The sequence below is a fragment of the Bos taurus genome, chromosome 9 (genome assembly GCF_002263795.3).
Source record: "Bos taurus isolate L1 Dominette 01449 registration number 42190680 breed Hereford chromosome 9, ARS-UCD2.0, whole genome shotgun sequence".
NCBI lineage: Eukaryota > Metazoa > Chordata > Mammalia > Artiodactyla > Bovidae > Bos > Bos taurus.
The window spans coordinates 38,971,585-38,999,189 of record NC_037336.1 but is presented as its reverse complement, the minus strand read 5'-3'; the positions used below and the strand labels follow the sequence as shown (position 1 = coordinate 38,999,189).

At 38.1% G+C, this 27,605-nt stretch overlaps 1 protein-coding gene across 7 annotated transcripts in view; it reads right to left on the bottom strand.

Moving 5' to 3' along the window:
- The window catches only part of REV3L (REV3 like, DNA directed polymerase zeta catalytic subunit), a 178,112-nt gene that overhangs the window by 109,019 nt on the left and 41,488 nt on the right, over nt 1-27,605 (bottom strand). For 5 of the 7 annotated variants that reach the window (XM_024996589.2, XM_024996590.2, XM_059889687.1 and 2 more), the window contains exons 2-3: nt 7,164-7,353; nt 1,378-1,452 (exon numbers count right to left, since the gene is read on the bottom strand). In XM_024996589.2, coding sequence (XP_024852357.1) covers nt 1,378-1,452; nt 7,164-7,353 — 265 coding nt within the window. The other 2 variants (XM_059889686.1, XM_024996592.2) reach the window with 2 other exon arrangements.

Sequence of the window (27,605 nt, the reverse complement as noted above, 5' to 3'; positions counted from 1 at the left end):
TAAATGTCTTTGAGTATGAATGTGTGTATGTGTAAAATTAAGTCTTATTGTTGTTTAAATGGTGTGGAAAGGGAGAGGGGATAACTGATAGATGAAAGGAAAGGCTCAAAGGGAGTGGATCGTGAGCTTTAAAGGTAGGGGTAAATCTCTCCTGCTCTAATAGGCAGTGAAAAGTAGAGAACAGCTGTGAATAGATTTTAAGAATCTCTGACAGAAATTTAAGAGAGTTGTATTCCAATGGTTCTCAAGTTTTTTAGCCCCAGCACTCCTTTTCATTCTTAAAAATTACTGCTAGCATCAAAAAGCTTTTGTTTATGTGGTTCATATCCATTGATATTTACCAAATCAAGTTAAAACAGAAAATTTTAAGAGACTCATTTATTAATTTAAGAATAACAATAAACCCAAGCTATGTTAACATAAATAACATTGTTTTATTTTTAAAAAATCTATATTTTTCAAAACAAAAACAATTTAGTGAGAAAAAGGAATTATTTTACATCTTTGCAAATCTCTGTTTTAATAGAAGACAGCTGGATGCTCATGTCTGCTTCAGCTCAGAAATACTGTTGCATTGAAACATACAAAAAACCAGCCATACACAGATACATAATTGAAAACAGGAAAAGTACCTGAATAGCCTTTTCAGGTAAATGTTGATCTTTGTTATTATTACATGGACATGCAATGGGGGTGGTGGTTTCTTAAAGTTTAGCACCAATGCGGAAACCATATCAATGAACTTTTTGTACTCAGTTACATTAAAATCTATTGGTCTACCTAACACTTTATTTTAACTCATGCATAATCTTCTAATGTCTTGCCCTCGTCATTTGGAAAATACACATTCACTAAGTTATATAAATCTTCTAAATGGTAATATATTTCATTAAACAATATGGAAAAATGTTAGTATCATCACCTATCTCATTAGGAAGAAAAAGGTACTGAAAAGAGGTTAAGTAGAAACCTTTCACAGTAGAAAGCTCTCCCACAATGGCCTCACTCTCACACATTTCTCCTTGCTTTGAAACTAAAGAACAAATTTCTCTTGGTATTGAACATACGGTCTGGCTAACAAGGTACTACAATTATACAAGGCAGTCAATAATCCCTCTATCAACTTCTACAAACTCTCTAAATTTAAGGCAGAAAAGAATCAGTTAAGGGGTATAAAACAAGGTCCCTTACCCTTAAAATATCCTTCCTAGAGTCCAAGCTATGGATCTCTCTCTCTTTACTCATATATGTACATATGTATAATACATATCTTTAATAATGCTACAAACTATACAGGCCTTTCTTCTAGATTTTTCTTTCTATTATTAAAATTCTTGAGTGATAGTGTTCACATTTTTATTTCACTTATCTTTTTACCTTTTCACCATTGCAGGATTGTAAAGATAGATCTTCATAAAGTGTCTTTCCTTCTCATGATAACCATAAAAAGGCCTGAAATACAAGAAATAGATATTTCAATTTATTTTCATCAGAGATGAAATAATGCAACTTATTGCCCTAATTGGACTCAGCTGGCCTAACTACTTACACTGAACATTATCAACCACCTCCCCCAAAAACACAAAACAAAAAACCTCCAAGACTTTTTAATTAAACCTACCACAATGTCATATTTCATGACACATGAAATCTTAATTCTTTTAAAACTACCACTTTATTTAAAAAACCTGGGGATAAAAAGGAATAGCAAACTATTTATACTTTAATTTCAACCATCATGGCTCCATTAAAAAGTGGCTCTACTCAGGCAATGCATGGGAAAGAGAGACCTTCCTTCTCACACTTTCCCCCATTTTTTTTCTGTCAGAAACTAAAGCTCTTTATCAACAAAATACTTTAACTGACAAAGGATACAAATTGCATTTGTATCTCTTCTCCTTATTTGTCTCTATTAATTTGAACATCAAAATTAATTTTACAAGTTCACTAAGGAGAGACAATTTACCTGTTATATATATGTACATATGTGTGTGTGTATAAAACACACACCCAAATCAAATGAAACTGTGAAAACTGTGCAGACAGAATTTAAGAGATTGAAAAGATCATGGCCTTACTAATAACCTATTTATATTGAGGCTGGGTTCAATTCAGGGTATCAGTCAGCAGCAGTAGGCAAAGAGAGAAGCAAAAATCTGTATGATAGAAGGAGAAACAAGTCCTGCAAGAAGGAATAAGTTATCTATCATGTTATATTATTTCAGGAGGATCTGAAACTCTAAAACAGACTACCATTTTCAAAGATTATATAATCAGAAACAATATGTAAATAGGTCTGAATTTATAAGCAAAATAAAAAGTATTTGTCTGGAGTTTGTCTATAAGTAAGTAGTTGGTTGAATCTTTAGGTGGATAAACTCAGTTTCTTTTCACAAAAAAAAAAATGTATTTTCCCCTTATGATGGGCACTAGCTAAGAGTCGGGCACGTCTAAGCGATTTCACTTTCACTTTTCACTTTCACTCATTGGAGAAGGCAATGGCAACCCACTCCAGTATTCTTGCCTGGAGAATCCCAGGGACAGAGGAGCCTAGTGGGCTGCTGTCTATGGGGTCGCACAGAGTCGGACACGACTGAAGCGACTTAGCAGCAGCAGATAGAACTTACCCTCATTAGAATACCATTTTCTCTCTGTCATGTCTGATAGTGTAGTAGGCCTCAAGTATAGAAGTAAGTTGGCAACACAGTCATTTGAGGCATATTTAAATAACTTTAAAAAAATAAGCTATTCTAAGCCTTTAGGTCAGAATCATCTGTACATTTTCTGTAAAGCAATTTCTACTAAAAACAAAAAGTCCTAAAAGTTCTTTGTTTCATTCTTGCCACTCACTCCAATCTTATCTCATACCCATTCACCCTTTTCCCTCAAGCCATTCCAAACATTTCAACCCTTCTAACGATTCATTTTCAAGTACCTTGCCATTCCCTCTGCCTGGAAAGTTCTGCCCTGAACCATTGCATGGCTTACTTTCAATCTTCAGTCAGGCCTCTGCTTAAACTCACCTCCTCTGAAAGGCCTGCACTGACCCTCATTCCCTATCCCCGACCCTTTACCCCCTCTTCAAAAAAAAAAATAACACCACCACTTCCTCTCCACCCCACTTTTGTTGCTATGAAGGGTGAAAGATACATTATATGAATGATCTCATTCTCTTTCACTGGCAAAATTCAAGACTTTATTCCTCCTGCTTTGGTATTTTTCATACACATAAATATAGCTCTTTGTCTAAAGATATAGGGGTTACACTTTTAGCCAGGTAAATGGAAATGAAGACACTTAAATCTGCACTGGTGTGACCCATGTTATCCTTGTTTTTGCTAAAGATTTTTAGGTTTTTACAGTTAGAACCTTATAAATTTCAATAGCTGAATACAAGACTATCAAATTTCTATAATTCTTTGTAAATCTAGGATTCTGCTTTTCTATGTATTCTGCCTCAAAATATAGCCTGGACATTCTATAAACTCAGTTTTCTGCTTCTTCTAGCCAAGAGAGTCTCTGTATAATTTAACCTGGAATCCTTACTTTCTACTGTTGACTTTACTTGATTTTGCCGAAACAATTTCTCAACCGGGAGACTCTCTGGAAGAAAGTAGAATGGAGCAGAGTCTAAGGTAAATATGTTTATACTTAAGTCTAAGGTAGATATGTTTATACTTAAAAAGTTGCACCTGATAATTGGAGTTAGTTTTTTAATATAATGATGAGAAGGAAAATGATAGTTTAAAAAACTTAATTTAGATGGACTAAGAATCTTTTTATAGACTATTTTCTAGACTCATGGTAGCTAAGTGGCAGGGAACCCCTGAAATGAGCCTAAGGTCATGGTCCTTCCTCTCTCTTAACCTAGCTTCAGGATAATGCACAGTCTAGGAAGACTGGAATTAAGTTTGTACAAATTTTAATTAGACAGCTAGATGCAACTTTGTCTACCTTAAATAAGTACGCAATACTGAAGGAGTAAAGGACTCATGGAAGCTACAATGGACGGTACGGGAAAAGGGGAAAAGGGACCTATATAATTAAAAAAAACCAAAATATTAGAACAGGAGGAAAAAGAGAATGGCAGTCATAAATTAGACTAAATAGCTCACCTTTGCCTCCAGGTTTCTAGATTTCTATCAACTGCTCTTAAAAATATGGCTATGCTTTTAACAAATGCCCATCAAAAATACAAAAAGGTTGGTGACTCATTATTTGTTCCACTAGGTTGTTTGGAGATTCAACTTTGAAATGAGAATACGTATAGGAAAGTCCTCAGAAATCATTAAACATAAAAAATGTAGAACATAAAGCTGATGATTATCTTTAACCTAACTGTTGCTATCATAGGATGGGTGTGAACTTTCACATGATTCATTCATTCTATCAAATAGTTATTGAGCCTTCTCTACTAAGTGCTCAACACCATACAAGGTGTAAGGGATATAATGATGGACAGACAAACATGGTCTTTTTTCTCATGAAACTTACGTGCTGGTGTGAGAAAAGCATAAGAACTAATAAACAAAAAATTAAAATAACTGGAAACTACAGTAAGTACTCCCTGGAAAAGGAAATGGCAGCCCACTCCAGTGTTCTTGCCTGACCCCATGGGCAGAGAAGCTTGGAGGGCTACAGTCACGGGGTCACAAAAGAGTAGGATAGGACTTAGTGACTAAACAACAAGAACAACAGTGAAGTACAAAAGGAAACAAAGAATGGGCTAAAGATACAAAACAAAAACATCAACCTATTTTTAAGAAGGGAAGTCAGAAAACTTCTCTGGAGAGGTGAAGGATTTGAAGTTCTGGGGAAGGGCAGAGCACTCAAGGAAAGAAAACTGCGTGTGCAAGAGCTCAGTATATCAGAGAAACTGTAAGAAGTCCAGTGTTTCTGGATAGAATAGAAACAGGTGTCAGGCTAGGCAGATGTCAGGCGTCAGATCAGGCAGGCGTCAGATCACATAGGCTGTGGTTAGAAGCCTAAATTTTATTCTATAAACAATATGAAGACACTCAAGGATTTTAAATGATTTTAAAAGGACTCAATTTACATTATAAAAAGAGTACTTCTGTAGCTCTGAGGTGAGATAAGAACAGAAGAAAATTCAATTAAAAGGACACTGGTAGTCCAGAGGAAAACCTGGATTCAGGTGGACGTAGACAGATTTAAGATGGATTTCACAGAGATATATTCAACTCATATATTCCAGTATGAGCTCCAAACTTTCCTGCCAGCCTGCTCTATCTGCACCAACTCAAAGTTTCGTAGCCATCCTTGATTCTTCTCACAAACCTCATCCAATCAGAGAACAAATCTCGAGGATTCAACTCTCAGAATAGATCTAGAAGCTGACCAGTTCTCACTACTCCCCTGTTACTACCCATGTTCAAACGTTCATATTTTCTCACCCAGATTAATGAAACAGTCCTAATGTTCTCCCTATTCAACTCTTGTGCTCCTACAATCTAGTCTTTACACAGGCTAAAGTAAACCTTTCAAAGTTAGATCATGGCTGCTCAAAACCACGTAATAGCTCAGAATAGAAACCAAAGTCTTTAGAATAGCCTACTTCAATGGTTCTCAAACTTGAATATGCATCAGAATCAGCAGAAAGGCTCACAAATTTCTGACCCCACAACTAGAGTATATGATTCATCAGGTCTGGGATCAGAGCAAAGAATGTATTTTTACTAAGTTCTCAAGTGTGTTTGGCAACCCACTCCAGTACTCTTGCCTGGAGAAGCCCATAGATGGAGGAGCCTGGTCGGCTGCAGTCCATGGGGTAGCTACGAGTCGGACATGACTGAGCGACTTCCCTTTCACTTTTCACTTTCATGCACTGGAGAAGGAAATGGCAACCCACTCCAGTATTCTTGCCTGGAGAATCCCAGGGACGGGGGAGCCTGGTGGGTTGCTGTCTCTGGGGTCGCACAGAGTCAGACACGACTGAAGCGACTTAGCAGCAGTGGCAGCAAGTGTGTTAGTCTGAAGTCCTTCAAGAAGTTCCAAGTCAAAATGAGCAAGAAATTAGTGGAAACACCTGTGAAAGAGTATGAGGTAGCCCTCACGAAGGAGAGGGAAAGCCACCAGACTTAGATACAGGTCCTATCTAAGTGAAGGAGAGAGAGAGGGAAGATGAGTGGAAGTGTCTTCTATAGCAATGTGATTTTAGTGAAAGTTCAGAAAGGCTGCCTGAAGGTCCCCAAGTGTCTCCCACAAACAGGCCTGTCTTAGTATTCTTACAGTGCTTAGCCACTGGGTGGGAGAAGCCTGTGAAAAAATGGCTTCAGCTTACATAGGATGATAAATGGATTTCAGCGCAGTAGCTGGGGCCATTGTTCAATTATGTTCCTTGTATTTGGAGATCCGATAGTGCATTCTCATGGTGTCAAACCAGATAAAACTGATTATGGTGATCTACTGGCCAGCATGATCTCCATCCTCTTATATCTCGCTAATCTCATTTTGTCCACTCTCCTTTCCCTCTGCTCCAGCCACCTGGTCTCCATTTTGTCCCACCCCCCCACCTTCAAGTCTTTGCTCAAATCTCATGTACCATGTCAATGACACCTTCCTTGATTACCCTATACAAAACTGCAGCCAGTCTACTTCTCTAACCCACACTAATGATCCTTCTTACCCTGTTCTACATATTTTATTGTATAGCACTATCTATCATGTAATAAATCAATAAATTTATTTCATGTTGTATTCATCGGTTATTTTCCATTGGTTTTGCATTACGACAATGTCACTTCCACAGGGACAAGGATCTTTGTTTTGTTCACCAGTATATCCCAAGCACCTAGAAGAGTGCCTGGCACATAAAAGGTGCTCAATAAATAGTTGATGAATGAATTACATGAATTTCTACATGAATGTAGAAATGATGAATTTCTACAGTTCTAGGAAGCAGAGAAATGGAAAAAGTTAAAAATCACTGTTAACCATTTATTTTTCATTGCAATAAAAATTGATTTTAAAAGCTTATAGTATATATATAGTATATATAAAGAAATTTCATCCCAGTTCCATTAGATTAGAATTAAAGGAAAAATGAACAGAGTATATCTGGATTGGATATATTTTCTTTTAACTGGAATAACAATATAAATACAAAGAAATAGAAATTTAAAAAGATGTTATCATATACTTACATTCCTGATACTACTGACACCTTGAACACGTGCTGAGCAGTGGAAGATGGATTGCCTAAAGCCACATTAAGTGCTCTGTCGATACTGAATGCCATCTGAGACAGATAGCTTTCTGGCTGCTGTCCATAACCATCATATGGCACATAGAGGTAAGGAAAGATGCCATGCAGATGAAGACATGTCTTCTGACCTAAAATGTAACACATTGTAAAGTTTAGACTGGAGATGCATTTTAAAACCTTAACATTATAAAGCTCAGAATACAAGTCATTTAAATGGTCTAATGACAGCCCAGCTTATCTGAGGGAAGGGCTGAAGAAACTAACCCATAGTTAAAGCCACCTGTATTGACTATATCTTGCAACAGAACATTTAGAAGTGTTTTATAAATATAAGCATTAGAGAATGATTTAAATAGTAGTTTTGGTGATAATATGTTGGAATACTTCATCTTCACAATCTAACTACTTTTATGTACTTCACCAAACTGCCCTGTAATACCACATAACACAGTGTTATGAAGCGTACAAAAATTTAGTGAAAGTTTACTAAATAAATCAGTTAATGTCTATCTTCACATTCCAGTGGGTGGAATTTTGCTATGGAGAGGAGGTAGTTGGGAAGGGCAAAAATGAAATTCTACTGTTAAGGGAAAAAAATCAAAACAGACAAAAACAAAAGACAATCCCTACATATCAATTGTCTGTAATGGACTTCTGGATATCTAAATTGCACATTTGGTGAAGTGGGACAGGGAAGACACAATGAGGGGAAAAAACAAGCATGCACATTTTCCAGGAAGTCATCACATTAGGCAAGGTGCAGAAAGGGTAAATGGTGCTGATCTGCCAACAGACAATCCCCTACAGCCATGACAACCTGAGTGAGAACCCACTAAAGAAAGTGCTACAGAAACAGTAATGTGTCCACAGCAAGGTTAAGTAACAAAAGCAGATGCACTATTACTCTCACCAAACTGGCAGGGCTGTATAAAAGCGGTTCCTGTCCTCAGAACATTGTCCCTCGTTCCCCTTGGGCATGTGCCATTTGTCTGATACAAACACAGAGGAAAACAGCAGTGACAGAAGAACACACCCATTTTCTCATTCTGTCACTATCATTGCACTGCCCTGCCAACACCCTCCTAAGGCTTCTCCCCCACCTCTCATCCCACTCTTGTTTCCTGGCTTTTTCTTTCTTCAGAAAAGTTTTTGTTTGATCACTATTTCCTATTTATAATTTAGAGTGATTTACATAAAACAAATACATAAAAAAGAGTTTCATGATCTGTTGATATTTTGTATTTATACTTTTTCTAGTGAATAATATCAGCTTGTCTTATTTTTAAGGGACAGCTGTAACAGAATTAACAAATAAATCTGGAATAGTTATAAAGTGTAACAAAACTGCAACGGTCACATAATGGAATAAGATCTATGCCCTCCTCAGTACAGTATTCAGATTTGAGCTACTAACTTTGACATTTTCGAAGAATTATAAATTCTGTTGCTGTTAGACCAATTTCAATTTCTAATTTTATGTTACGTTAATTTCAAAGAAATAAAAAAAACTCTTTCATTTAAAAGCAAATTCTTTATTCTGTTTCATTCTAAATACAACACAATCAAAGTGAAAGTGAAGTCACTCAGTCATGTCTGACTCTTTGTGACCCCACGGTCTATAGCCTACCAGGCTTCTCCGTCCATGGAATTTTCCAAGCAAGAATACTGGAGTGGGCTGCCATTTCCTTCTCCAGGGGATCTTCCTGACCCAGGGATCAAACCCGGATCTCCTAGCATTGCAGACAAGTCTTAACTGTCTGAGTCACCATGCAGCATGATATTATTTTCTAAATATTGCAGCTTTTAATTCTTTAAATAGAAAAAAACTCATTGAAATAATGAATGAGTCTTAAAAAATATATTTATCAATTTACTGATGATCTATTTTAATGTTTTTTGAACATCTCATGAAAAAAGGTTATAACCATTATAACTTCTGGATATAAACCACAGTTTGGTTAAAAGTAACTGACATGCTAAACCACCGAGTGCTCCAGGGAGGTGAGGAGACAGAACTGCATTCCCTTTTTAAGTTGACAAATAAAATCTAAGACCAGTGATTACAGAATTACTAGCATATTTTACAAGTAATACTGTTAAGCTTTAATTTTAATCAATATCTTAATAATGGAAATTTAGATACATTTTATAAGAAATAATTATAAAATTTCATTTCTAAGTTTCCTCATAGGCAGGATGTTTACAAAGTTCATTTAAACATTTAAAATATCCTCTTTTCATATCTCCTGTGGAGTAGGGGCCAGAGAAATGATCTTTCTATTTATAGGTTTTGGAACTATAAAAATCCATGGTGTATGATTTAGGTAAAAAACAGAAATGATCTATTCAGTAGGCAATGGACATCAAGTGCTTTAAATGCATTTGTTTCTAAAACTTAGAACAACCTTGCAAGTGCCACAAAGGTTAACTTTAGTAAAATAACATACCTATTAGGTAACTGAATCAAGATTTAAAATCAGATCAACAAAATTTAAAACCAATGCTCTTTCCATTTAACCATTCTGGTTCAATATTTTTTTTTTTTAATTAATAACTGGCTTCCTTAATTCTTAATTCCTCAGTTTTTATTTTGTTCTATTAACACCTGTTTCTTTATCTGACTCTCCCATCTGACTGCAAACTCTCTGGGACCTGATGCTGTGTTTCAATGATCATAAAACCCCCAGGATCCAACACAAAACATATGTGTTTAATAGACATTTATTAAATGAATGCAAGAGCTTCCAGCAAAACAGAATAGTTGCTTAAGGAGAAGGAATGGTGTGAAAGCCTAGAACATCTGAAAAAACATATCTGTGAAAACAGAGGGACTCAGATACAACTAAGGCACCACCACCCTGAAGGATCCTAAGTCCCACTCAAAGCTGTAGTCACTACATCAAAACAGATGCACCTCCATCTAGCTCTACAGCAGCGAGAGATGGCTCAGTGCTTTACTTACCACCCCTTCTCAAGAAGAATCTCCTGAAGAGCAACCACAGCATAAGGAATTCTTGGCAGAGCTGTAACAGCTCTAATACAGAATAAGTGTCACAGAAACAAGAGAAAATAAGACTCAAAAGTTAAAACAAAGAGAAATGTGTAAAAATGAATGAGTCAATGTCTTTTTGGCAACAGTATGTCTTTTATTACTGCAAAATTTGTAGCTCTGCTGTAGCACTGCTTGATATTGACAAGATACAGACTTTTTATTTATTTCCTTCCATTAGCTCTATCCCACACAAATGTGTGGGACCATATAGAGGAACAGCCCCTCAGATAAACTCGTCTGCCCTCACTCCCCTAAGGGTTAGACTCAGCTGTGAGGGAACACCCTAAAACCAGTGGTGTGAGCATTAGTGGCTTCTCCCTCATAGAAGCAGCCCAAGTAGCTGGTACTACAGACTCAGGTTTTTTCAACATCTCTTTAGTGGCCTAGTTAAGAGGAAGATTCTACTTCAGCCTCGAGGCATTTCTACTATACTCCAAAGACTTCCACACAAGATTCTCTTAACAATGTCTTTCTCAAATTAACAAAAGCTATGCTGCTTCAAAACCTTACTAAATGATTTGGGATTCTGGATATTAGCTATTTCCAGGTAACCTGGATCCAAAGAAAGAAAATATCCCTACTTTCTGAATGTTCCCTATTATTGTTATGTGAAACTGAATTAAAGCAACAAATTCAGTAGGAACAAGGACTTGTCATTGGGAGAATAAGCCTATGTAAACAGGTTTCAAAAAATTTTCCACTGAACCTGTCACGGCATAACTTCTCACTTTTAAAGATACTATAGCAAAACTTTGTGGAATTGGCTGTTTTCCAATTATGTGAGAAGGGATTTTATAACTCAGGTAGGTGCTTCTGTAACAGCCAGTGTTTGGTGCTCTAAATCTAATCTCTCACAGAACTTAAAACTTCACTAAACATTAAGCCCTCTGTATTCCAATATTTCTTTTATTGTTCTCTCACATTTTCTTCTATATTTTAAGAGCCTAGATTTGGGATCTGAATTAACTGTGTTTCTAAAATCGTGTTAGTCTATCTGTAACAAAATGACTTCTGGGTTTGTAGATCCATTTTCAATAATAGAAAGACTAATGTGTCATTCCTCTTATTTGGGGGTCTGAAAATTTTTTTTTCTGTTAAGTGGGATACAGTACATATTTTAGGTTTTATGGGCTACACTGTCTCTGCTGTAACTATGGAACTCCTGTTATCGTAGCCTGAAAGCAGTCACAGACAGTACTTAAATAAATGGCCATGGCTGTGTTGCAATAAAATTTCATTTACAATAGCGGACAAGCAGGATTTTGTCCATGGATAGTAATCCTTGCTCTGATTAGACTTCCCTGTCAACCAGAACAGGAAAATTTAACCGCCTCTTTTTTCCTTTTTTTCAAAACAAGCTGACTGGTAATCACAATCAAAACCATGCTGGCTTAAGAGTATCTTAGGAGACTGATTAAGAAAAGCTCATTTTGAAATTTGCAAACCCCATCTCCCAAATCTCAATCTATACAAAATTTTAAACGAAACTCTATAGAGCTATGAAACAAACAAACAAACAAACAAAAAACTTGTTTATGTGAACAGAAAAATTTGTATTTATGAAATTTCTCTTATTTTCTTTTTCATGAAACATCTCTTAAGTTTTATATTACGATCATTCAATGTTTCCCTCCAGTCTTTCTTTGCCTCCATCACTCCATCTTTCTTTTCCTAGCCCCACAAAAACCACAAAATGAACCAAACAAAACTCCTAATAGTCACAGTTTAAAAGCAAGTGTTATATCACTTATTCTCATGAAAAAAAGCAGTCTTAAGGATATACTCTTAGCCTTAGAAATATTTTCCAGGATTTATGCTAAGGAAAAAAGTTAAGAATAAGATTTAGATATTAAGATGTTAAGACAGTATAATAATTGTAAAAAATGAAGATAATAAACATCTTCAAATAGGAGATTAATTATGGTTTATATGTATCACAGAACATATCTATGGCTCTCATACCAAATCCTGCTTGCCACCTGTTTTTGTAAGTAAAATTTTATTGGAATACACCACACCCATTTGGAATGGTCTATTCCAAATATAGGAGGAGCTGAATAATTATGACAAAGACCTTCTAGCCCTTAAAGCTTCAAATATATACTATGTGGTATAAAGTTTGCTAGCTTCAGTAATAGATGGTATTGATGTATTTCCTAGCAAAGAGAGATGCTTATGATATGTCTATTTCTGGTGATATTCAGATTTATTTCAATTGTGAAACTATATATATTAAATCAGATAATGGATGATTTCATTTTTTTTCTTGTTGCTTATAAATAGTTTCTAAATATTATACAATTTGTGTAAAAGACAGGCAGGAAGGAAGAAGTCACCTACTTCTCAATGACCCAGAAATTAAAAACAAAATAATATAAAAATAAGTATAATCACGAACTTTATTATGGGCATATATATATATAACTTCCTATTGAATAGTTTCTCTTCACTTTCTCCTTTAATTTCTAAATAATGCTTTGGGGTTTCATATATATATTCATGGCAATGTATTTTTAAACTAACGCATAAAGGACTTCATTTAGAATCACTGGCTTTAAGTTAGTAATGCTGCATTACTAGCAGAGCTATATCCTTCAAACACCAGATGTTTCAAAGGGCTGTTTTACTTATAACATTTGCTGAATATATCTTTGTATTCTCAGTGCTCAATATGGTTGGTTCCATCATTCGTGTATGTAGGCATAAATTTGCTATTCATCAAATAATTTGTGGAAGCCAATTGTTAAGTGCTAGGCCACAGGCTGCTCATAACCACAGTCTCTGATCTCATGGACCTGGCATTCTACTTGGAGATAAAGATGAGTAAACAGGCAATTATAGTATGGTAATTCTATATCTAGAGGTATGTAATACAGTTTGTAAGAATACAGGAAGGTTTCCCTGACGAAGCAACAAAAAGCAAAGGAGAAAGAATAGTGTGGTATGTAACTGAAAGTGAATAGGAGCATGACATCGTCCAGAATCAGGAAAAAGGACGGAGCAAGAAATGCAACGAAGAGAAGGGCAAAGTGTGTGTGTGTGTGTGTGTGTACACGTACATGCGCGCGTGTGTAGACTCTGTGACTTCTGTGGATTTGCATTTTATAATTTCCTTGTGGACACACTGTGAAGAAGGTCGGGACAGAATGGGACTATAACGGGAAGATCTGTTTAGGAGTCTACGGGAGTACTTCAGGCAAGAGATGTCAGTAGAGATGAAGAAAATTGAGTTCAAGAAGATTTAGGGCACAGAACTGAAAAGTAACTGACTCTAATATATGGAGGAACGGTAAAAGAGAAAGAATAAAAAACGACCCACATTTTTGGTTTAGGCAACTAGAAACTGAGAAAGAAATAAAAATTGATTTATATTTTGAACTTAAGAAATTTTATGTGTCTATAGAAATTCCAAAGATTTACATTAAGCACAATTAGATACAGATGTGGAATTTAAGACAAAGATCTGGGCTACAGAAGACGACAGACTTGAGAGTCTGAGCAACAATCAGGTAAGAGTGCTCAGGGGCAATAAGACAGACAATAGAAGGGGTGTAGGCCAGAAACTTGAGGAATACTAACATTTAAGGGAGAAATAGAGGATTTTGATTTATGTGGGATGTGAGAGAATCAGTCCCTGAAAAGAAAAGAGCAGTAACAGTCAGTGAATAATTGAGAATGTAAGTATGTTAGCAGGCTTCCAGGTGGCTCAGTGGTAAAGAATCATCCTGCCATGCAGGAGATGCAGGTTCAATCCCTGAGTCAGGAAGATCCCGTGGAGAAGTAAATGGCAACCCACTTCAGTATTCTTGCCTGGGAAATCCCATGGACAGAGCAGCCTGGTGGGCTACAGTCCATGGTGTCACAAAAGAGTCGGACACAACTTAGTGATTAAACAACAATAAAGTATGTTAGCCATGGAACCAGAGTTCCAAGGGTCCAGTAGAAACATATAAGAGAAAAACTAGCAAAGAGAAGCTGCATAAGAGACTGGAAACAGAATGCTAATAAAAATACATAGCAACGGGAAGAAGTACATTCAGAACGGCAGAGGAAGTAATTATTCAAGAAGATATATGCACCCCAATATTCACAGCAGCATTTTTTATAATTTCCAAGATATGGAAGTAACCTAAGTGTTCATCAGCAGATGCACGGATAAAGAAGCTGTGTACATATGTATATACACACACACACACCCCAGAATACTACTTCGCCACAAAAAAAGAATGAAATTTTGCCATATGTAACAACATGGATGGATTTGGACGGTATTATGCTAAGTGATACTTATGCTGTGCAGCGCTGGAGTGGTGAGCCGCTGAGAGGAGATACCCCACGTGAAAGGTCAGGAGCACTGGCCGTGAGGAGATACCCCACGTCCAAGGTAAGGAGCAGCAGCTGCACTTTCCTGGAGCAGCTGTGAAGAGATATCCCACCTCCAAGGTAAGAGAAACCCCAGTAAGACAGTAGGCACTGAGAGAGGGCATCAGAGGGCAGAGAGACTGAAACCACAATCACAGACAACAGGCCAATCTGATCACAAGGATCACGGCCTTGTCTAACTCAGTGAAACTAGGCCATGCCGTGTGGGGCCACCCAAGATGGACGGGTCATGGTGGAGAGACCTGACAGAATGTGGTCCCCTAGAGAAGGGAATGGCAAACCACTTCAGTATTCTTGCCTTGAGAACCCCAAGAACAGTATGAAAAGGCAAAATTATAGGATACTGAAAGAGGAACTCCCCAGGTCAGTAAGGGCCCAATATGCTACTGGAGATCAGTAGAGAAATAACTCCAGAAAGAATGAAGGGATGGAGCCAAAGCAAAAACAACACCCAGTTGTGGATGTGACTGATAACAGAAGTAACATCCAATGCTGTAAAGAGCAATACCGCATAGGAACCTGGAATGTTAGGTCCATGAAACAAGGCAAATTGGAAATGGTCAAACAGATGGCGGCAAGAGTGAACATCAACATTCTAGGAATCAGTGAACTAAAATGGACAGGAACGGGTGAATTTAACTCAGATGACCATTATATCTACTACTGTGGGCAGGAATCCCTTAGAAGAAATGGAGTAGCCATCATGGTCAACAAGAGTCCAAAATGCAGTACTTGGATGCAGTCTCAAAAGCGAGAGAATTATCTCTGTTCATTTCCAAGGCAAACCATTCAATATCAAGGTAATCCAAGTCTATTCTCTGACCAGTAACGCTGAAGAAGCTGAAGTTGGACAGTTCTAAGAAGATCTACAAGACCTTGTAGAACTAACACCCAAAAAAATGTTTTTCATTATAGGGGAAGTCCTTTACATTATATGGGACTGGAATGCAAAAGTAGGAAGTCAAGAAACACCTGGAGTAACAGGCAAATTTGGCCTTGGAGTACAAAATGAAGCAGGGCAAAGGCTAATAGAGTTTTGCCAAGAGAACACAGTGGTCATAGCAAACACCCTCTTCCAACTACACAAGAGAAGACTCTACACATGGACATCACCAGATGGCCAACACCAAAATCATATTGAGTATATTCTTTGCAGCCAAAGAAGCTCTATAAGGTCAGCACAAACAAGACCGGGAGCTGATTGTGGCTCAGATCATGAACTCATTATTGCCAAATTCAGACTCAAATTGAAGAAAGTGGGCAAAACCACTAGACCATTCATGTATGACCTAAATCAAATCCCTTATGATTATACAGTGGAAGTGAGAAATAGATTTAAGGGACTAGATCTGATACACAGAGTGCCCGATGAACTATGGACGGAGGTTTGTGACACTGTACAGGAGACAGGGATCAAGACCATCCACGTGGAAAAGAAATGCAAAAAAGCAAAATGGCTGTCTGGGGAGGCCTTACAAATAGATGTGAAAAGAGAAGCAAAAAGCAAAGGAGAAAAGGAAAGATATAAGCATCTGAATGCAGAGTTCCAAAGAATAGCAAGAAGAGATAAGAAAGCGATCAATGCAAAGAAATAGAGAAAAACAACAGAATGGGAAAGACTAGAGATCTCTTCAAGAAAATTAGAGATACCAAGGGAACATTTCATGCAAAGATGGGCTCGATAAAGGACAGAAATGTTATGGACCTAACAGAAGCAGAAGATATTAAGAAGAAGGGGCAAGAATACACAGAAGAACTGTACAAAAAAGAGCTTCATGACCCAGATAATCACCTTGGTGTGACCACTCACCTAGAGCCAGACATCCTGGAATGTGAAGTCAAGTGGGCCTTAGGAAGCATCACTATGAACAAAGCTAGTGGAGGTGATGGAATTCTGATTGAGCTATTTCATATTCTAAAAGATGATGCTGTGAAAATGCTGCACTCAATATGTCAGCAAATTTGGAAAACTCAGCAGTGGCCACAGGACTGAAAAAGGTCAGTTTTCATTCCAATCCCAAAGAAAGGCATGCCAAAGAATGCTCAAACTACTGCACAATTGCACTCATCTCACATGCTAGTAAAGTAATGCTCAAAATTCTCCAAGCCAGGCCTCAACAGTACGTGAACTGTGAACTTCCAGATATTCAAGCTGGTTTTAGAAAAGGCAGAGGAACCAGAGATCAAATTGCCAACATCCACTGGACCATCAAAAAAGCAAGAGTTCCAGAAAAACATCTATTTCTGCTTTATTGACTAGGCCAAAGCCTTTGACTGTGTGGATCACAATAAACTGTGGAAAATTCTTCAAGAGATGGGAATACCAGACCACCTGACCTGCCTCTTGAGAAATCTGTATGCAGATCAAGAAGCAACAGTTAGAACTGGACCTGGAATAACAGACTGGTTCCAAATAGGAAAAGGAGTATGTCAAGGCTGTATATTGTCACCCTGCTTATTTAACTTCTATGCAGAGTACATCATGAGAAATGCTGAGCTGGAAGATGACAAGCTGGAATCAAGACTGCTGGGAGAAATATCAATAACTTCAGATATGCAGATGACACTACCCTTATGGCAGAAAGTGAAGAAGAACTAAAGAGCCTCTTGATGAAAGTCAAAGAGGAGAGTGAGAAAGTTGGCTTAAAGCTCAACATTCAGAAAACTAAGATCATGGCATCCGGTCCCATCACTTCATGGGAAATAGATGGGGAAACAGTGACTGACTTTATGTTTTTGGGCTCCAAAATCACTGCGGATGGTGACTGCAGGCATGAAATTAAAAGACGCTTACTCCTTGGAAGGAAAGTTATGACCAACCTGGACAGTATACTAAAAAGCAGAGACATTACTTTGCCAACAAAGGTCCGTCTAGTCAAGGCTATGGTTCTTCCAGTGGTCATGTATGAATGTGAGAGTTGGACTATAAAGAAAGCTGAGCGCCGAAGAATTGATGCTTTTGAACTGTGGTGTTGGAGAAGACTCTTGAGAGTCCCTTGGACTGCAAGGAGATCCAACCAATCCATCCTAAAGGAAATTAGTCCTGGTGTTCATTGGAAAGATTGATCTTGAAGCTGAAACTCCAATACTTTGGCCACCTGATGCGAAGAGCTGACTCATCTGAAAAGACCCTGATGCTGGGCAAGATTGAGGGCAGGAGGAAAAGGGGACGGCAGAGGATGAGATGGCTGGATGGCATCACCAACTCAATGGACAGAAGTTTGGGTAGACTTTGGGAGTTGGTGATAGACAGGGAGGCCTGGCGTGCTGCAGTCCATTGGGTCTCATAGAGTCAGACATGACTGAGAGACTAAACTGAAACTGATGCTAAGTGAAATAAGTCAGAGAAACACATATATTGCATGATACATCACTTAAATGTGTAATCTAAAAAAATACAAAACTAGTGAATACAACAAAAAAGACTCACATTCATAGAGAACTAGTGGTTACCAGGAGGGAGATGGAAAGGAGGAAGGGCAATTTACAGGTAGAGGATTTAGAGGTACAAACTATTATGTATAAAATATGCTACAAGGATGTAATTTACAACACAGGGAATATAGCCAATATTTTATAACTATAAATGAAGTATCAGTTCAGTTCAGTTCAGTGGCTGTCGTGTCCGACTCTTTGCGACCCCATGAACTGCAGCACGCCAGGCCTCCCTGTCCATCACCAACTCCCGGAGTTCACTCAAACTCATGTCCATCGAGTTGGTGATGCCATCCAGCCATCTCATCCTCTGTCGTCCCCTTCTCCTCCTGCCCCCAATCCCTCCCAGAATCAGAGGCTTTTCCAATGAGTCAACTCTTCACACGAGGTGGCCAAAGTATTGGAGTTTCAGATTTAGCATCAGTCCTTCCAATGAACACCCAGGACTGATCTCCTTTAGAATAGACTGGTTGGATACCTTTAAAAATAATAAACCACTATATTGTACACCTGTAACATTTGATAGTGTACATCAACTATACTTCAAGAAAAATTTTTTTTAAAGAATACAGATAAACACTGTCAAAACTTTTTTCTAGCACTCAGGAAATTAACTGAAGGATTGTGATAATCCAAGCTATGCTTACTCAAGAAACCTGTTATCTTAGCAAGAACAGCAAGCTTTGTAGGCTGTTAACTTGCCCTAATGCAATCTCTCATCTCCAGCTCCAGATAAGCCTTGAAAACCAAAATCTTGCTACTATGGTAGCTGTGAAACCCAAAAACCAAGCAGATACTGGAGAGCCAGAATACACTTGGATTCCTCCCCTCCCCAAGCACTAGAAAACTCTTTTAACTATTTCACCTGCATGGCAGCTTGCTAGAAAAACTGCATTCTTCAGGCTTTATTTGACAACTCAGAGCTCTCTCAATGTGTATAGTCCTATCTGCAGCGTATTTGTTGAAAATAGTCAATAGCAACTGTTTAACATTGCAGTTTCTGAAACAGATTTTACTAGTTGCAGCTAATAAAGAGGGTGACCAAAATACTTAAAAGGAAAAACTGAGGAGTGAAATATCCGTAAGGGGCTTTGAAAAACTCTGCAACCTCCCTGGGAATTTAGAAGGCTACGCACACATGTGGAGCTGTGTGAACTGCACAGAAGACCTAACAAGGCCCTAATAATTCACTTCTGGGTGACCTTGAAGCTTTGCCTACACACACAAAGCTACCCCCTCCACACACACACACACAAAGCCCCTCAGCAAAAGCTGAACAGAGACCTACTGGCTCAAAGCATTTAAAGAAATCTCTGGCCAATCAATAACTGACCACCAAGCTAGCTGAGCAGACTTCAAAAGAACAGAGACTGAACAGAATCAACCCAGGAAAGTCACTAAAGTAACAAATAACAACACCAACAACAGAGCAAAACAAATCCCAGAGGGTAGGAAGGGCTATGGTTTTCTTAACTGTCACATTATTGAAAATATCTAGTTTCCAACAAAAAATTGTAAGACATACAAAGGAACAGGGAAGCATGACCCATACACAGGAAAAAAGTCAACAGAAACTGTCTCTGAAGAAGTCGAGATGTTGGTCTTATGGACAAAGACCTTAAATCAGCTATTAAAAATATTTCAAAGAACTAAAGGAAGTTATGTATAAAGAATTATAGGAAAGTTTGGGTCATATTTTATATTTTCTATATAAATTTATATATTTAATACATTTATATATAATAATTTTATATTTACATAAAAATATAATACATTTTATATTCTCTACTTAAGAGTATAAAAATGAAGAGACAAATTATAAAAACAATCAAATAAAAAGCTGGCATTTCCATATGAAAATGATATTCCCATCCAATGCAATTAAAAAATACAAAAAGTGTAATACACATTTGAGTTGAAAAGAGCAATAAAAGAAATGAAAAATTTACTAGAGAAGATAAAAAGTACATTTGAACTGGCAAAAGAATCACTGAACTTGCAGACAGTTGAGATTCTCCACACTTAGGAAAAAACTTGGGCTTCCCAGGTGGCACTCGTGGTACTGAACCTGCCTGCCAAGGCAGGAGACACAAAAAACATGGATTCGATCCCAGGGCCAGGAAGATCCCCTGGAGGAGGGCATGATAACCCACTCCAGTATTTTTGCCTGGAGAATCCCTTGGACAGAGGAGCCTGGTGGGCTACAGTCCATAGGGTTGCAAAGAGCTGAACACAACTTAAGCCACTAAGCGCATGCGTGCACGCACGCGCACACACACACACGCACGCACGCACACACACACACAGAAAAATGACAGAGAGCCTCAGAGATCTGTGGGACTACATCAGGTATGCCAACATATACATAATGTGAGTTTCCAAAGGAGAGGAGAGACAAAAAGGAGTGGAAAGAATATCTGAAAAAAATAATGACAAAAACTTCTCCAATTTGATGGAAAACATCAGTATGTGTATCTAAGAAGTTCAATAAACTTTAAGTTTAGGACAAAGCTGAAGAGATTCACACCTAGATGTTTCATAGCCAAACTGTTGAAAGACAGAAATCATGAAAGCAGCAAAAGGAAAACATTTCTTAGGTACAAAGTTTCCTGAACAAGTTTAATAGCTGACCTCTCATTAGAAACTGTGCAGGCCAGTGGGTAGGATGATATGGTCACAGTGATGAAAGAGAAAGACTGTCATCTAGCAGAAGTACCCTTCAAAAAATGAAGGAGAGCTAGGTGAGGTGGGAAAAAAGAAACTTAAGATATTCCTAGATAAAGGAAAACTGAAAGAATTCATCACTAGCAGACCTGCCCTGTAAGAAACACTAAAGAGTTATTTCATTTCAGGCTGAAACGAAAAAACAACAGACAGTAACTCAAATTCACACTAAGCAATAAAGGTAGCTATGTAAGTGAACACAAAAGATAATAAAAAATGTATATTTGTAACTCTTTTCTTCTGTCTCATTTAAAGGACAGGTGCATAAAATTATTATACGATTGTATTGATGGGGGCTTCCCTGGTGGTCCAGTGGTTAAGAATCCGCTTTACAATATAAGGAACATTGGTTCCATCCCAGGTCCAGGAAGATGCTACATGCCATGGAACAACTAAGCCTGTGCCACAACAACTAAGTCAATGCTCTGAAGCCCACACGCCCTAGAGCCTGTGCTCTGCAACAGAGAAGTCACCACAATGTAAAGCCCGCACACCACAACCAGAAAGTAGCCCCCACTCTCTGCAACTACAGAAAGCCTGCGAGCAGCAGCAACGACCCACCACAGCCCTCCAAAGTAAAATAAATAAATACATCTAAAAAATTATGTTGATGGGCTTGTAATGTATAAAGATATAATTTTTATAAATGGTTTTATACTAGAACTTTTTGCATATTAAAATTGAGATTAATCCAAACTAGACTGTTTTAAATTAAGATGTTAACTGTAATCCCTGTGGCAACCCCAAGCAAAGTAGCTTAAGAGTGTGTGTGTGTGTGTGTGTGTGTGTGTGTGTGTGTGGACAGATTCTTTACCGTCTGAGCCACCAGGGAACCCTAACTTACATACACACAAACGCATATATATACATACATACACATAAGAAACAACAGAATTAAAATAGTATACTAGAAAATAACTTTTCAGTATAAAATAAGGTAACTTTTTCAGCATAAAGGAAAAGTAGAGCAACATAAAAGCTTTCTGTTTCATACACAGAGAAAACAAAGAGCAAAACAGAAGATGTATTACGGTAACATAACCGTGTAGGTGGCCAAAGGACGCATTATATCTTGGCCTATAGTTCTCTGCTCAATGGGGAAGATCAATTTTCCCATATTTATATTCACCAGTACAACTTGGGGTACTGTGGACAAGTTACAGCAGCATCACAAGCCAAAGAAACTGGCGATTAGAATCCTCTGCCTCAGCCATGTCACAGACATGCCCAGTACACTTCCTTGAATATACTCTATAAGCAGAAGAATCACTGAGAAAATAGGAAAAAGACAGACATAACAACTATTTTTTTGAAGGCAATGAAGTATGTGATTAGTATCTGGACAGAAAACACTAGTTGCATCTCATTTCGAAGTGTCAGTTCCACTTGCTAATTCAACTATGAATATCATCCTTGGGGCTTCCCAGGTAGTGCTAGTGGTAAAGAGCCCACCTGCCAGTGTAAGACACATAAGAGACACTGGTTCAATCCCTGGGTCAGGAAGATCCCCTGGAGGAGGGTATGGCAACCCACTCCAGTATTCTTGCCTAGAGAATCCCATGGATTGGGATTCTGGTGGGCTACAGTCCATGGGGTTGCAGAGAGTCAGGCAGGGCTGAGTGACAAAGCACAGCACACAGCACATCCTTTACCTACAAATATGAGTTTAAACCTTGTTTCTTCACTTGTGTCCTCACCTATATAAATCTATTATGGCGCTTATGCTATACATATGTTTATACACACTGGAATCACATCATATATGTGTCTTATTTACTAGATAGAAAGGGATTAAGGGAGGATGGGAAGAGACACACATAGAGGAGACTAAGTGAATAATATGAGAACACAAATGATACCAGTGTGATCAGTCAACAAATTTATCCTCTAGCACTATGAGACATACAAATCTGTTGTTCCTTAGTCTCTCAGTTCCTATATGCCTCTAACTGCAGAAGCAGCTCTTATTGAGAGGTTAACTAAGTATGATCTTACTGTTTAAAAGATACAGTTAAGAGTTTTCGTAAAACACGGCCCTGATCGCAGACCAAGAGTTTCAACTAGAGCTCAACTGAGGAGATTGTGATGTTGGAAAACTAAGCTGTTGGACTTATAGAAAGATGTGTGGTGGATTTCATGCAATTTAAGAGCCTGTCAGAGAAATTCTGCCTGTTAGGTTTTAATTTCATACCCTTAGTTTCATACCCTAACACCCTGTAAGATGCAGCATCACTGTCTCTATCTTCACACCTACAGTGTGAGCTCCTTGAACACACACATCATGTCTTTTTATTCTTCCTATTCTTAATGCCTAGCAGAGAGCCTGAAATACACGGGGTGTTTGATACATATTAGATTAGCATGTGTGGTTTAATTTTAAAAATGTTTATTTTGATCTTTGCACCTGATTCCTTATACATAGTTCTTATAACATTTAGTATCTCCTGAGCATCCTGATAGCAGTATCTTTCATTATTCATAATGAACCCCTTTTGACCATACCTGAGTTTATGCTAATGAGAAGACTCTTGGTGGGGTTGCTAGACAGCTTCAAAATGGAGGCTGGTTACCCAGGAATCAACCGTATCATTAGAGTGTTGAAACTTTCAACTTCATCTTACCCATCTCATCTCCAGGTTAAATCACTGATGGCCAATGATTTAATCAGTCACGCTTTTTTAAGAAAACGTCAATAAAAACTCTTGAACAATGAGGCTTTGGGAAGTTTCCTAATTGGTGGTGCATGCCAACTCCATGGAGATAGAGGCACCAGAGTTCAGGAGCCTTCTGAAACGTGCCCTATGTATCTTTTCATCAGGCTACTCATTTGTATCCTTTTGAATAAACCACTTCACTAGCGTGTGAGATGAGTGCAATTGTGCAGTAGTTTGAGCATTCTTTGGCATTGCCTTTCTTTGGGATTGGAATGAAAACTGACCTTTTCCAGTCTTGTGGCCACTGCTGAGTTTTCCAAATTTGCTGGCATATTGAGTGCAGCACTTTCACAGCATCATCTTTCAGGATTTGGAATAGCTCAACTGGAATTCTATCACCTCCACTAGCTTTGTTCGTAGTGATGCTTTCTAAGGCCCACTTGACATCACATTCCAGGATGTCTGGCTCTAGGTCAGTGATCACACCATCGTGATTATCTGGGTCGTGAAGATCTTTTTTGTACAGTTCTTCTGTGTATTCTTGCCATCTCTTCTTAATATCTTCTGCTTCTGTTAGGTCCATACCATTTCTGTCCTTTTTATCGAGCCCATCTTTGCATGAAATGTTCCTTTGGTAAAGACACTTACTCCTTGGAAGGAAAGTTATGACCAATGCAGATAGCATATTCAAAAGCAGAGACATTATTACTTTGCCAACAAAGGTTCGTCTAGTCAAGGCTATGGTTTTTCCTGTGGTCATGTATGGATGTGAGAGTTGGACTCTGAAGAAGGCTGAGCGCCGAAGAATTGATGCTTTTGAACTGTGGTATTGGAGAAGACTCTTGAGAGTCCCTTGGACTGCAAGGAGATCCAACCAGTCCATTCTGAAGGAGATCAGCCCTGGGATTTCTTTGGAAGGAATGATGTTAAAGCTGAAACTCCAGTATTTCGGCCACCTCATGTGAAGAGTTGACTCATTGGAAAAGACTGATGCTGGGAGGGATTGGGGGCAGGAGGAGAAGGGGACGACAGAGGATGAGATGGCTGGATGACATCACTGACTTGATGGATGTGAGTCTGAGTGAACTCCGGGAGTTGGTGATGCACACGGAGGCCTGGCGTGCTGCGATTCATGGGTTCGCAAAGAGTCGGACACGACTGAGCGACTGATCTGATCTGATCTGAAATAAACCACATTAAGCATAACACTTTCCTTAAATTTGTAAGTTATTATAGCCATTTATTGAACCTGAAAGGGACTTGAGAGAGGGATTATGGAAATCTAATCTGTAGTTGGCTGAACATAAGTGAAGGTAGCCTGGGGACCCCATTCATGGCTGAGGAGTGAGGACAGTCTTACGTGATTGATCCCTTACTCTGTGGAGTCTGCACAAACTTCAGGTAGTGTCACAACTGAATTAAATTATAGAACATCCAAAGTTGATGTCAGAAAATTGAGAATGTATGGTTAGAAAGCAGAAACAACAGGATTTTTTTCGTACTGGGTAACATCTACAAGGGTTTTCAAAAACGGAGTCTAGTAGAAATTTGACTGCTTTTTTCTCCTTATAAAGATTGCTTTTCAAATGCTAATGAAGATATTCATAATGTCCTCCTATTCCCCACCTGTTTGCTAAGGAGTACAAGAGACTGAATTAAGGAGCACTTTTCCATAGTAACAGCAGTAAAATAACCAACTCCTATTTCCCTGGTAGATCAACTGGTAAAGAATCTGCCTGCAATGCAGGAGACCCTGGTTCAATTCCTAGGTTGGGAAGATTTGCTGAAGAAGGGATAGGCTGCCCACTCCAGTATTCTTGGGCTTCCCTGGTGGCTCAGATGGTAAAGAATCTGCCTGCAATGTGGGAGACCTGGGTTCGATCCCAGGTTGGGAGGATCCCCTGGAGAAGGGAAAGGCTACCCACTCCAGTATTCTGGCCTGGAGAATTCCATGGACAGAAGAGCCTGCAAGGCTACAGTCCATGGGGTTGCAAAGAGTCGGACATGACTGAGTGACTTTTACTTCACTTCACTTGCTGTTGATTATTTTAGGGCTTCCCTGGTAGCTCAGATGGTAAAGAATTCACCTGCAATGCAGGAGACCTGGGTTCAATCCCTGGGTCAGGAAGATCCCCTGGATAAGGGAATGGCAACCCATTCCAGTATTCTTGCCTGGAGAATTCCATGGCCTGCAAGGCTACAGTCCATGGGGTTGCAAAAAAGCATATATAAACAAATTCTGTTATGATTAATATGTCAAAAATCTGATGAAATGGCATGCCCAACATCCATATGTAATTTAGTTTGCAAATATTATTACAGAAAGGAAATCAGTAATCACCTTTACTTTCACAGTGACAGTGAGCCTCAGCCTGGATACTACTTCACACACCATGGTATACCATCATACTATTCTAAAAACCCTAGCCTTAAAAAATTAAACTGCTAACAGTGGTTTCAAGCTACACTTCCCAAGAAAATGTGCACCTTTCAAACTAAACATCATAAAAATAACTAGTACTTATTAACTTGCTAAAAATATAATTCTGACTTATAAAACCAATGTTTTAGTTTTCAATGTTTTAGCCAGAATGGTCAAACATATTAATCCTTACAGTATTTCAACTGAAAGGTAAATAATCCAAGGTCTTGAAGTAAAATTAATAATCCAATTTACAATCTGAAAATTCAAATCAGATGATCTAAAGCAGTATTAATAGCTAATCAAGATAAACTTATTGTCCAGTCAACTTTGTATATAAATGCCTGAATTTTTTTCAAAGGCACATAACTAAAATGTTACAAATAATGAGATTATGCAAATCTAGTAAGTTTCTCAAGCATACTTTATGGTAGCTACACACTCAAGGACCGTAAAGTTCTACTTGTCTACAAGAAAGTAAAAAGACAATTTAAGGAATAAGAGAAAGTATTTGGAACTTGTATTTAGAATAAATAGTCTTGCAACTCAATAATAAAAAGACAAATAACCCAATTTTCAAAGAGGCAAAGGATCTGAATAGATATTTCCCAAAGAAACCGTAAAAATGGCCAATAAGTACAAGACGCTCAACCTTAGTAGCCACTAGTGAAATACAAATCAAAACCATAATTAAATATTACTTTACACCCACTAGAACAGCTATAATCAAAGAGTCAGACAATAACAAATGTTACGGAGAAACTGGAAACCTCAACGTACTGCTGATGGAAATGTTAACCGGTGTGGTTGATGTGGAATGTAGTCAGGCAGTTCTTCAAAATGTTAAACACAGGATTATCACATGACTAGCAATTCTACTCCTATATACATGCTCAAGATAAATACAAATAAATATCCACACAAAAACTTGCACATAAATGCTCATAGCAGCATTATTCGTAATAGCCAAAAGGTAGTAATAACCCAAATGTTACTCATTTGATGAATGAATAAATATAGTGTGGAACCCATACAATGGAATATTTATTTGGCCATAAAAAGGAATGAAATACTGATAAATGGTACAACATGGATGAACCTTGAAAACCTTTTGTTAAGTTAAAGAAGTCAGACACACAAAAATCACATATTGTATGATTCCATTTTTGTGAAATGTCTAAGGCTTCCCAGGTGGCACTAGTGGTAAAGAATCTGCCTGCAAATGCAGAAGGTGCAAGATATGTGGATTTGGTCCCTGAGTTAAGAAGAGCTCCTGGAGTAGGAAATGGCAACCCACTCCAGTATTTTTGCCTGGAAAATTCCAGGGAAGAGGAGCCTGGTGGGCTATAGTTCATGGAGCCGCAAAGCTGTTACTACATATTTTTAATTGAAATATAGTTAATTTACATTATGTTGTTACATATATATTTTAACCTATCCGTACTCATTTTCTTTGGAGGTCTCTAATGAGAAGACCTAAAGAGTGAGGGCAGAAGGTGAACGGGGTGACAGAGGATGAGAAGGTTGAATGGCATCACTGACTCAATGGATATGAATTTGAGCAAACTTTGGGGGATAGTGAAGAACAGGAAAGCTTGGCATGCTGCAGTCCATGGGGCTGCAAAGAGTCGGACACGACTGAGTGACTCTCACTCACTTTTCATCATAGAAATAAATTATGAATAAAATGAGAAATACAAACATTAGCCA